The 13,222-nt window shown below is 43.9% G+C and overlaps 1 protein-coding gene across 1 annotated transcript; it reads left to right on the forward strand.

The window, feature by feature from the left end:
- Positions 1-5,075: 5,075 nt before the first annotated feature.
- On the forward strand, positions 5,076-9,058 carry LOC111961831 (dnaJ homolog subfamily B member 5-like). Its single transcript, XM_023984397.1, has 4 exons — positions 5,076-5,279; positions 6,237-6,492; positions 6,721-7,289; positions 8,150-9,058. Exons 1-4 carry the CDS (start codon positions 5,181-5,183, stop codon positions 8,381-8,383), a joined length of 1,158 nt encoding a protein of 385 aa, XP_023840165.1. The 5' UTR covers positions 5,076-5,180; the 3' UTR covers positions 8,384-9,058.
- The last annotated feature ends 4,164 nt before the right edge of the window (positions 9,059-13,222 follow it).

The raw sequence follows: 13,222 nt of genomic DNA on the forward strand, positions 1-13,222 counted from the left end.
TGATTCTGATCGAATTCCTCAGGGATTCCTGCTTTAACTTCTCACACGTGTGCCAACCTCAGCGACTGATTTAGACTCGGAAAACCAGACAAACTCTTAATCTACAAATCAAATGTATTTTATAAAGCCCTTTAATTTTTATTTTTTACATGAGCAGTTGTCACAAAGTGCTTTACAGATTACAGGCTAGGATAAACAAACCCAGTGACATTAACTGATGAACAGGTACTTCAGGATTAGAGTTGTCTAACCCTGCTCTATTCAGATCAACACACTACTGATCTACACTAAATTACACTGGGCTCTGTAACCTTTCAGTGACTGAATAGACTGTGACAGACAGTGTGTGAGTGGGACGAAGAGGGATGAGGTGGGTTAGTGTCACTTACTTTGGGAATGCACTGTCCTTTGTGAATGCTGAGAGCACAATGTGACTCACCACCTCAAGGACTCAGCAGCACCTACTACTCCCACATGGGGGAAGGTGGTGGACTGGACTGTGAAGGATCGCACTTACCACACACACACTGCCACACACCCTAATCTGTTCATCTGGCATAGGTCAAACACTTTGATCAGAGGAAGAAAGATTAACTCATGGGATATTGTCATTCATATTCATGCTTTCAGTTTCTCATTAGCCATGGGTCATGATATGCAGTGCCTTCAGAAAGTATTCAGACCCCTTGACTTTTTTCACATTGTTACATTACAGCCTTATTCTAAAATGTATTTTTTTATTTTTATTATCCTCAGCAATCTATACCCCATAATGACAAAGCGAAAACAGTTTTTTTATATATATATATATATATATATTTAATGTATTTAAAATAAAAAACTGTGCTTAAAAAAAATCACCCGTGGTGAATTCAAATGATTGGACATGATTTGGAAAGGTACACAACTGTCTATATAAGGTCCCACAGTTGACAGTGCATGTCTGATCAAAAACCCTGCCATCAGGTCGAAGGAATTGTCCGTAGCGCTCCGAGACAGGATTGTGTCGAGGCACAGATCTGGGGAAGGGTACCAAAAAATGTGTGCAGCATTGAAGATCCCCAAGAACACAGTGGCCTCCATCATTCTTAAATGGAAGAAGTTTGGAACCACCAAGACTCTTCCTAGAACTGGCTGCCCGGCCAAACTGAGCAATCGGGGGAGAAGGGCCTTGGTCAGGGAGGTGACCAAGAACCTGATGGTCACTCTGACAGAGCTTTAGAGTTCCTCTGTGGAGATGGGAGAAGCTTCCAGAAGGAAAACCATCTCTGCAGCACTCCACCAATTAGGCCTTTATGGTAGAGTGGTCAGACAGAAGCCACTCCTCAGTAAAAGACACATGACAGCCTGCTTGGAGTTTGCCAAAAGGCACCTAAAGACTCTCAGACGGTGAGAAACAAGATTCTCTGGTCTGATGAAACCAAGATTGAACACTTTGGCCTGAATGCCAAGCCTCACGTCTGGAGTAAACCTGGCACCATCCCTACGGTGAAGCATGATGGTGGCAGCATCATACTGTGGGGATGTTTTTCAGCGGGAGGGACTGGGAGACTAGTCAGGAACAGGGCAAAGATGAACAGAGCAAAGTACAGAGAGATTCTTGATGAAAGCCTGCTCCAGAGCGCTCATGGCCTCAGACTGGGGCGAAGGTTCACCTTCCGACAGGACAACATCCCTAAGCACACAGCCAAGTTTGAACACTTATGTAAATGTAATATTTCAGTTGTTTTTATATATACATTTTTTATTTAAATTTGCAAAATGTTTAAAATTAAACTGTTTTTGCTTTATCATTATGGGGTATTGTGTGTAGATTGATGAGGAAAAAAACTATTTAATCAATTTTATAATAAGGCTGTAACTTAACAAAATGTGGAAAAGGTGAAGGGGTCTGAGTACTTTCTGAAGGCACTGTATAAGTTAGACATTTTAGAAAAATGTAATAGGAGTGATACATATCATTTTGGGTGCCACAGCAAAGAGTGCTGTAGTGACTCAGTCCACAACAACTCTGATGTAAACAACAGGCAAATAGCAGCAATCTGAGATTTCAGCACCACAGTGGTCGTGTCAAGTGAAGCTGAAATCACTGGGAAAAAATTTATGCAAGAGGAGGCCTACACAGGAAGCAAAAACCCTGAAGAGCACCAACGCAATGCTTGACTATTTAGTCATATTGATTACAATTGTTAAACATTTTGAATTGTAAATATAAGAGACTAAATCTGAAGATAGTGATTCTTTGAAACTGCTCATAGGTGCCATGCCTCAGTCGTATTTGAACACAATATACACCACATGGCCAAAAGTATGTGGACAGCTGCTTGTCGAGCATTTCATTCCAAACTCATGGGCATTAATAGGGAGTTGGTCCCCACTTTTCTGCTATTAAAGCCTCCACTCTTCTGGGAAGGCTTTTCACTAGATGTTGGAACATTGCTGCGGGGACTTACTTCCATTCAGACACAAGAACATTAGTGAGGTCGGGCACTGATGTTGGGAGATTAGGCCTGGCTCACAGTCGGTGTTCCAATTCATCCCAAATGTTTCGATGGGGTTGAGGTGAGGGCTCTGTGCAGGCCAGTCAAGTTCTTCCACACCGATCTCGACAAACCATTTCTCTATGGACCTCGCTTTGTGCACAGGGGCATTGTCATGCTGAAACAGGAAAGGGCCTTCCCCAAACTGTTGCCACAAAGTTGGAAGCACAGAATTGTCTAGAATGTCATTGTATTCTGTAGCGTTAAGATTTCCCATCTCTGGAACTAAGGGTCCTAGCCGGAACCATGAAAAACAGCTCCAGACTATTATTCCTCCTCCACCAAACTTTACAGTTGGCACTATGCATTCGGGCAGGTAGTGTTCTCCTGGCATCCTCCAAACTCAGATTCGTCTGTCTGACTGCCAGATGGTGAAGCATGATTCATCACTCCAGAGAACGCGTTTCCACTGCTCCAGAGTCCAATGGCAGTGAGCTTCACACCACTCCAGCCAACGCTTGGCATTGTGCATGGTGATCTTAGGCTTGTGTGCGACTGTTCGGCCATGGAAACCCATTTCATGAAGCTTCCAACAAACAGTTATTGTGCTGATGTTGCTTCCAGAGGCAGTTTGGAACTCGATAGAGTGTTGCAACCAAGGACAGACAATTTTTAGGATCTTCAGCACTCAGCGGTCCCATTCTCTGAGCTTGTGTGGCCTACCACTTCACGACTGAGCCGTTGTTGCTCCTAGACGTTTACACTTGACAATAACAGCACTTACAGTTGACCGAGGCAACTCTAGCAGGGCAGAAATTGGACCAACTGACTTGTTGGAAAGGTAGCATTCCTATGTCTGTGCCACATTGAAAGTCACTGAGCTCTTCAGTAAGGCTATTCTACAGCCAATGTTTGTTTATGGAGATTGCATGGCTGTATGCTCAATTTTCTACTCCTGTCAGCAACGGGTGTGGCTGAAATAGCAGAATCCACTAATTTGAATGGTTGTCCACATACTTTTGGACATGTAGTGTATCAGCCCTCAGGCAAATCACATAGACAAGAATAAAGGTGTACAACAATTCTGTATTGTACAACAGTGTATGTTTGTGTGTGATAGCTTTTGTAGTCGGCTCCATAGTCCATAAATAGACCAGTGACAATACAGCCCCTAGCATGTGACAATGACAATGCTTAATTAGATTCAAATAAAGTACTGAAGTGTGACCGCATGCGAGTGTGCCCATTCTGCATGCTTGTCTGTGTGTATTATTGGTACACTTTGGCACGTGAACCGTCCCCCCTGCCGCCCCCTCCAGCCATAGTCTCAGTGTGACACGACACATTAATAACTGTGATTTTCTATTCGAGGAGAGAAAAAAAGGTGAGAGAGACAGCGAGCTCTGATTTCCACCAGTCCCAATGTTCCCGTGGGTGGATGGGAGAGTGAGAATACTGTGAATAGAACAGAATGTCCTAATTCATTACATTCTAGAACCATCCCTCTTTCTGCTGTAGAAGCGCTCCACTCCAGCCAGAGCCAGTGACGCTCCTGACTCCCCATGTTCAGACCAAATTTGTCTCCATTTCCTGTTGGAGTGAATGGGAGACTCCACTGGAAGATGGAGAATCCATCTCTCCCATTGGCTGTGGTGAGCATCATAGAAGAGGAAACATGGCCATGTATGTCCGCTTTTTGTTCCATAACCATAAACTGCTGTACACAACAACACAGGTCCTTACTTCAACTGTACTGGATGTCCACTTATACAATTCATACTGCTAGACAAAACAACACAAAATAAGTCTTGCAGGATACTCAAATGGTTTCTTTGAATCTATCATCAGTCCATTTCTATTCTATACTTTGTTCATATGAACACATCTAATCTAACCAGGTATCTAACAACCAGATGAGCATCCTAAAGAACCTAAAATAAACACTTTGTTATTATGAAGTAGATTGAGAATGCATGATGTCACCATACTGGGATCGTTTGTCCTTATCTGTTCCCCTATTAAATATAATAATATAAACTAGTAAGCAGACACTTTTATCTTAAGGGATTTACAGTCATGCATGCACACATTTTAAATAAGGGTGGTCCCGGGAGTCAAACCCACTATCCTGGCGTTGCAAGCGCAATCCTCTACCAACTGAGCTTCAGAGTATATATAGTCATATAAATTAGTACTTGACTAGAAAACAATCACGATTAATTTCTCTGATCACATAGCTTCAAGGGATTGTTCAATCCAATGGTCCATGTCAGGGGGATTAAATAGCCTCTAGGGATGTCTATCTGTCAGTCAGTCTTCAGTCGGCAACCCTCGACAGCTCTGAGGATTCACCTCACTGGTCGTGACTGTTCCATGAGCTTCTGCTCAGAATTCCGGAAACGAGCCTCAAGAAGGAGAAGGAGGCTGTTACATCCGCGTGATAATGCTGCGAACACCAATGGTCTCGAAGAGAAATCGGTAGGCACGGTATTCCCTCTTGTGCGTAGGAAAATGGGCGGGTTTTGGGAAAGCTCAGTCACGCTGCGTGGGTGGTGAGTGTATAGTAAAGGTCTGCCGCGGCAGTATATAGCACAGTCTGCAGTCAGCGGTTCAGTCAACCAACAGCTCAAGCACAGCTAAAACAGCTAAGAAACGTTCAGCACCACAGAACAGCGGACAGCTCCTCAATAAGCGAACACTATGGTTCTGATTTGGACACAGTTTGGAGTGAAAACGAAAAATGTCAAGTGCAAGGTCCGCGTTATGAACAGGAATGACAGCTCGGGCTCTTCATCAGGGGTAAGTTATATTTTTACAATTGTATTAATTTCAGTAATTTACTGATTGTAATGAATTATATCAATGCTCATTTTACGCATATAGTCATTAATTGTGCCTTATGGTTGTGTCGTTAAAAAGACAGTGAGTTCAAAGATTTTGCTAATTGCTGAGAATAGTCTTCGAGATTAAGCATAGTGATTTATGTCAAATATTGAATGTTCCTTTCGAACTATAGCCTGTTCAACTTGTATGGGAGCAATGGGTTCTCCAGTATCCTGCAGACAGTGTAGCCTAGTTGAGACAATCAGGGTGCATCCAGGATCTGTGGTAGGAGCTGCAGTCTGCTTCACCATGCTCATACACACGAGCTCCCCCTATATTCACATTGTCTGTATTATAGGTGAGCAGATAAATATCTGCATTTTAGTCGGTAAGACTGAAATGGTCATAAATGCATTTGCCATGGGCTAGTTTTAACATAACACTGTTTTCATGGGCTGAATGCAATATTAAAGAATACATTGATATTGTGGTCATTTGTATTCAATACACTGACATTTCCAAGTATGCATCTTCTGATATTGGTACAAACTAGCACAGTAGGCTTTCCTGATAATCATTGGTGACTCAGTGCTATTTGTCTTGGTCATTCTCAATCAACTGTTGAATGTCACACCTGCTGGGTGTCATAAAGATGCCGGATGCTTAGCAATGCATTATCATGGGCATGGCAATGAGAGCACTATAAGGACGGTTTAGAACCCACAGGCCAGGGAATTAGTTATCTTTCTACCACATCTTATCCAACTCTGGTTTCATATGTTTTCATTAAGGCACAGTTCGAACCTGACTTTTAAAGAAAGGTGAATCTATTGGTGGGCGTAATTCAGTCAGGCATTTGTCCTTTTATAAGGGGGTTGACATCTGTAGGATATAGAGATCTGACGTATTACTTCTCTCATCCTGTTTCTCCAGGAGAACCAAAAGGACCAAGAGGTGCCTGTTATGTCCATCAAGCCTATGGGGAAGGATTTCTACAAGGTCCTGGGCGTCGAGACAGACTCCAACGAAGATGAGATCAAGAAGGGATACAGGAAGATGGCCCTAAAGTTTCACCCCGACAAGAACAGCGCCGCTGACGCAGCAGACAAGTTCAAGGAGATCGCAGAAGCTTACGAGATTCTGACCGACCCCAAGAAGAGAGTCATCTATGATCAGTTTGGAGAAGAAGGTGAGAGCCTTTCCTTCCTTCCCTTGTCATTTAACCAGCAGTAGCCTAGTAGGGCCCTTTGCCTTTGTCAGTTGAGTAGAAGTAGTTAAGCCAAATATACATGAGTAAGAACTTTGTCTCAGAGTGGAAGTAGAATAGAAGATTGGACAAGATGGAACATTGGACAAGATCACACATCTTCTGCCTGGGTAAACTGTACTAACTGTCTTTTTTCCTTTTTTGTCTCAGGTCTTAAGAACGGAGGCGGAGTGTCCATGGCAGGCAAGGAGAACAACACCCATCAGTACAGTTACCACGGTGACGCCCATGCCACATTCTCCTCCTTCTTCCAAGGCTCCGACCACTTCGACATCTTCTTCGGGCCCGACGGCGAGGAGGAGCTCTTCAACCCCTTCAGCCGCTTCACCTTCAGCCACGTCGGCGGTTACCACAGTAACTATGGCCCCACTGGCGAGAAGCTTCGGCGCGGGCGTCGGCGTCTGCAGGGCATGGCGGTGGTGCACGACCTCCTGGTGACTCTGGAAGAGGTGTTCCATGGCTGCACCAAGCACATGAAGATCACACGGCGCCGTCTCAACCCGGACGGCCGCAGCCTGCGCACCGAGGACAAGGTCCTGAACGTGGTGGTAAAGAAGGGGTGGAAGGAAGGTACCAAGATCACCTTCCCCAGAGAGGGCGATGAGACGCCCAACAACATACCCGCCGACGTGGCCTTCGTTCTCAAGGACAAGAAACACCCCCACTACAAGAGAGATGGGTCCCACATTGTGTATACAGCCAAGATCACCCTCAAAGAAGTAAGTTTGTGTTTGTGTGTCAACCCTACATTTATTTGGGTGTATAACACAGTAAGTCTTAGCAGAATTACAGCACTGCCATACTTTTAGTTTAGGTAGGATTACATGAAGTTTCAAGGCACGGCTGAAGTATGCCACTTCCATACTTTGGACAATGACTCAAATTGGTGGCTATAGAATAGATAAAACCCTGTTCTATTCAGAGCCCCTCTCAGCTAACCCACCACTGCTCCAACCTTGTCCTTAGCTCAGCTCACAGACCCCCACGAACACACAGTGCAGTGCACCCTGCAGAGAGCAGCAGCAGCTGTAGCTAAATATAGCCTCTGTGTCGGCCACCCCCTCACACTTCTTTCACTTCGCTCCCTCACTGACTCCTCTGCCAGCCTTTAGCTTCCTCTCGCCCTCTCTCTCTGGCTCGCAATCACTCACTCCCACGTCCTACGCTCCTCAGATTAGCATGAGACCGTTCACAGACATGGCAGCCTCTTCAAAGAGCTCCTCTCCATCTTCCCATGGCCCCACTCAGTCACTCTGTTGAGTACCGACACCCACACGCACAGCCAGAATAGAGAGAAGATAACCGGTATGATATTTGTAACACTTATTGTTGCATAACAGAGCAAAGCATTGTCTTTAGGGGGCAAATGCTCCACATTCAAGTCTGTGATATAACACATTCACTTGGAAAATTGCCATGGTTAGGTAAGAGTTTCATACATTCATTCAGAAGTTCCAACTGCAGCTAATTTTGGTATGGCGTCTGCTGCATGTACTGTATTATGTAACCAAAGGCTCTCAACATAAAACAAGGAACCGTTAAACTAACAAATCCGATCTTCCTCTCTGTTTCCTTCCAGGCTCTATGTGGATGCACAGTCAACGTCCCCACCCTGGACAACAGGACGATGCCGCTGCCGTGCAGTGACGTCATCAAGCCCGGGGGCATCCGGCGGCTGAGGGGCGAGGGCCTGCCCCACGCCAAGACCCCCTCCACACGTGGCGACCTGGTGGTGGAATTCCAGGTGGCCTTCCCTGACAGGATCCCTCCCCAGTCCAAAGAGATCATCAAACATAGCCTCGCTGGGTGCTAATGGGCTAACGTCCTAGCATGCTATCGTGCTAACGACCTACTGTTTGAGCCAATAAAATCACAGCCTTGCCAGGTGCTATGACAATCCAGCACAGCTTCTCCCTGTGCTCAGTTTAGAGACAATGGCAGAGGGCACCGGAGAGGGTCAGATGGAACCTTTTTTGATTATAGGCACTTTTCATAAGCATATTTAACAGATACAATGCCACAAGTAGAAGGTTTACAGTTTAACTGGCAAATTGACTCCTGAGTGTCTGGGCACATCTACTGACTTTCTCTTGAATGAAAGGGGAATAGGTACTGTTACTGTGTATACTGCTTGCCTATATCAGGAACTTGGTATTCCAATCGAGTCATTTGACTTATTACAGAAACCTGAGGTAGTTGATAGTCACGTGACAAAATGATTCTACCACTTGTAGGCTATGGTTGTATGGTTTTCATATGACTGCACCTTTACATTGATTTATTACAATAACAAAAATGTACTTGTGTACAAAAATATGTATAACTTTGTCTCTAAAAGAGATTCCTCTGTCAAATGTTCAACTGAATCATTTGAAATGTTTGTGTATATATGTGCTTTAACTTATACCAGATGTTAATGTATTATTCTAAATTGACAAATGGACACAAAGAAAAGCATGTTAAATAAATGAAAATACCAGAATTTTAACTCATGGTGTTGGTGTTTGATTATCGTATAAAATGTGTAGCAGCGGTCATGAATGACAATTCATGCAGAGCATGTCCATATTGCCACAGGCAATTTGAAAGATTTCCAAAATAATAGGTGGACATGGATAATCGGCCTACAAGATGTGGAACTATGAAGACAGCAAAAGGTATAATACAGTAAATAAGATAAACCTCATAGGAATGCTGAACACAAACAATCTGAATATGGATGCAGGAGTTGGAGAGACCTCTTGGGCAAGACAAAGTCTCCTCCCACAAAAACATGGAAGACCAATGAGGCCTGAGAGCTATCTGACTACATCCAAGTGCAGATCAAGCGGTTGACCCAAAAATAAAAAGTGAATGAATGAAATTTCATTTTCGTGTCAAATCACCAGTTGGCAACCCATCCCTTATGGGATTAATTGACACAAACAAACATTACAATAATTCACTGTGGTAATTAAATGACACTTCTTCTTCCGGTGTTCTCTGCACTGCGCATTGCATAAAGAGTGAAAAAATGTAAGGTAAAAATCAATACATAATAGTAAATAAAGGTTATCCAAACAATAATTATATCCCTAGAGCAGTAAAAGGATATACATACATACAGATAAATACAGAAAAAAAGAAACAGAAGGCATTTGAACCTAGTCTGGCACAAAGAGAAGATTCATATGAGAGACAAGCCTATACACAATCTATATACACACGTACCATTTACCACATAGAAGCTGAATATTTTTACAATTTAATTATAGGTAGCCCTTTTTCTTTTATTCCAGGCTTTATCTAAATATTCCGCAAAAAACATTTGTTTCTCCTCATCGCTCAGCCACATAATGCCAGGGTATATCTGGTGTGCTTTCTGGAATAAGTGTATATTGTGCTAGAAAGGGCAATAGAGTATACAATGTAAGTACTTGAGTAAAGATTACTGTGGTAAACTGTTTCAGATCCTCAGTGGTTGCAGTAGGTGTTGAGCAGTACTGTGCTGCACATTACAGTCCACCCTAGCTAAGCTAACTACTGCCACCCAGTGTTAAATGCTAGTAAGAGAGGTGCTAAAAGGAATCATCAGATACCACATTCTAAGGCCCCTAGGTGCATCCCAATATGCTAAAATAGCTTCCTTTCCTGAACTCCTCTCTTTTCATCTGCTCTAAACACAGGATAGGTTAATACAATGTATGGGCATATTTATTTTCCTATTCAACTTTTTCAGAGAGAAAGTGACTTACACTATTAAGATGCAACCCCTTTTGCAAGAATGTAATCCTTCCTTCCCTCTTTCCTTCTTTGGGGAGGATTTTTTTTTAAAACTCAGTTGTTTTAAATTTGGAGTAGAAGATTGAAAAACAGATGGCACTATGGACAGCATTACTTTCAAACAAGGCAGAAAATGGGAAAAATAAGTATTGAAAGGCAAGACTCAAGAGCTCCACTCCTCCTTGGTCGATGCAGGGTCTTACACAACAGAGACCAGAGGGTTTATCGCACGCAGCCATTGTCGAGAGTCAGTCTCACCCTAGAACACACAGACCAACACACACATACCACAGGTTTGAGACGGAGGAGGGGCAAAATATCACAATGTTTATCGATAAAATTGAATCAAATAAAAAAATTTAGGAACTCAGTCGGGGTCTCAACTTATTGAGAGTAAGAACAGTAAAATACAACCGGTGCAATTTTAGAAATGTGGATGTGCATCAGCAGTTCCTCTCTTGTTATGGAGGTCACTCAATTAGCTAACAATTAACCATATATATTTTTTAATGGTAGTTAGTTTAGTCAGCTATCATGGCTGAATACCGACCAGGCACGCAGGTCACATGCCCAGGGGCCCTGACCTCCAGGGGTCCCCCAATAATTTTGTTAGTCATTCGCAATCAGATATCATATTAAGAATAGGTCATGGAAAAATGTGAAGAATCGTTAGGAATTTAGTTTTAAAAAAGCCCCCCGCAATTCCTGTCCTAGAGCAGAAATTCTCATTTTGGGTCCACATTCGAAGAATGACGCAGGCTACAAATACAGTACCAGTTAAAAGTTTAGACACAGGGGCCTCCCGAGTGGTGCAGTGGTCTAAGACACTGCATCGCAGTACTAGCTGTGCCACTAGAGATCCTGGTTCGAGTCCAGTCTCTGTCGCAAACTCCCTAGAAAGTCTGGAACCTAGGAAGAAACCTAGAGAGAAACCAGGTTCTGAGGGGCGGCCAGTCCTCTTCTGGCTGTGCCAGGTGGAAATTATAACAGTACATGGCCAAGATGTTCAAACGTTCATAGACGACCAGCAGGGTCAGATAATAATAACCACAGTGGTTGTAGAGGGTGCAACAGGTCAGCACCTCAGGAGTAAATGTCAGTTGGCTTTTCATAGCCGATCATTCAGAGTTAGAGACAGCAGGTGCGGTAGAGAGAGAGTCCAAAACAGCAGGTCCAGGAAAAGGTAGCACGTCCGGTGAACAGGTCAGGGTTCCATAGCCGCAGGCAGAACAGTTGAAACTGGAGCAGCAGCACGACCAGGTGGACTGAGAACAGCAAGGAGTCATCAGGCCAGGTAGTCTTGAGGCATGGTCCTAGGGCTTAGGTCCTCTGAGAGAAAGAGAGAGAGAAAGAGAAAAAAAGAGAGAGAATTAGAGGGAGCATACTTAAAATTCACACAGGACACCGGATAAGACAGGATAAATACTCCATATATAACAGACTGACTCTAGCCCCCCAACATAAACTATTGCAGCATAAATACTGGAGGCTGAGACAGGAGGGGTTGGGAGACATTGTGGTCCCATCCGACGATACCCCCGTACAGGGCCAAACAGGCAGGATATAACCCCACCCACTTTGCCAAAGCACATCCCCCCCACGCCACTAGAGGGATATCTTCAACCACCAACTTACTACCCTGAGACAAGGCCGAGTATAGCCTACGAAGATCTCCCCCATGGCATGAACCCGAGGTGGGCGCCAACCCAGACAGGAAGATCACGTCAGTGACTCAACCCACTCAAGTGACGCACCCCTCCTAGGGACGGCATGGAAGAGCACCAGTAAGCCAGTGACTCAACCCCCGTAATAGGGTTAGCGGCATTTCCAACAGTCTTGAAGGAGTTCCCACGTATGCTGAGCACTTGTTGGCTGCTTTTCCTTCACTCTGCGGTCCAACTCATCCCAAATCATCTCAATTGGGTTGAGGTCGGGTGATTGTGGAGGCCAGGTCATCTGATGCAGCACCATCACTCTCCTTGGTCAAATAGCTCTTAGACAGCCTGGAGGTGTGATGGGTCATTGTCCTGTTCAAAAACAAATGATAGTCCCACTAAGCGCAAACCAGATGGGATGGCGTATTGCTGCAGAATGTGGTGGTAGTCATGCTGGTTAAGTGTGCCTTGAATTTTAAATAAATCACTGACAGTGTTACCACACCTCCTCCCCCATGCTTCACGGTGCAAACCACACATGCAAATATCATCCGTTAACCTACGCTGCGTCTCAAAAAGACACGGCGGTTGGAACCAAAAATCTCAAATTTGGACTCATCAGGCCAAAGGACAGATTTCCACTCGTCTAATGTCCATTGTTCATATTTCTTGGCCCAAGCAAGTCCCTTCTTATTGGTGTCCTTTAGTAGTGGTTTCTTTGCAGCAATTCAACCATGAAGGCCTGATTCATGCAGTCTCCTCTGAACAGTTGATGGTGAGATGTGTCTGTTACTTGAACTCTGTGAAGCATTTATTTGGGCTGCAATTTCTCAGGCTGGTAACTAATGAATTTATCCTCTCTGGGTCTTCTTTTCCTGTGGCGGTCCTCATGAGAGCCAGTTTCATCATAGTGCTTGGTTTCTAAAACTGCACTTGAAGAAACTTTAAAAGTTCTTTAAATTTTCCAAATTGACTGACCTTCATGTCTTAAAGTAATGATGGACTGTCGTTTCTCTTTGCTTATTTGAGCTGTTATTTCCATAATACGGACTTGGTCTTTTACCAAATGTGCTATCTTCTGTATACCACCTCTACCTTGTCACAACACAACTGATTGTCTCAAACATTTTCGAGTAGGCCTCTGTTCGGTTGTCTATATGTACAAGTGAATTTCGACTGTGGGCAAATGGTTAATTTTGGGAGTAAAATATGCTAATTTAAATGCAGAGATATAT

Source organism: Salvelinus sp. IW2-2015, linkage group LG4q.1:29, assembly GCF_002910315.2.
Source record: "Salvelinus sp. IW2-2015 linkage group LG4q.1:29, ASM291031v2, whole genome shotgun sequence".
Lineage (NCBI taxonomy): Eukaryota > Metazoa > Chordata > Actinopteri > Salmoniformes > Salmonidae > Salvelinus > Salvelinus sp. IW2-2015.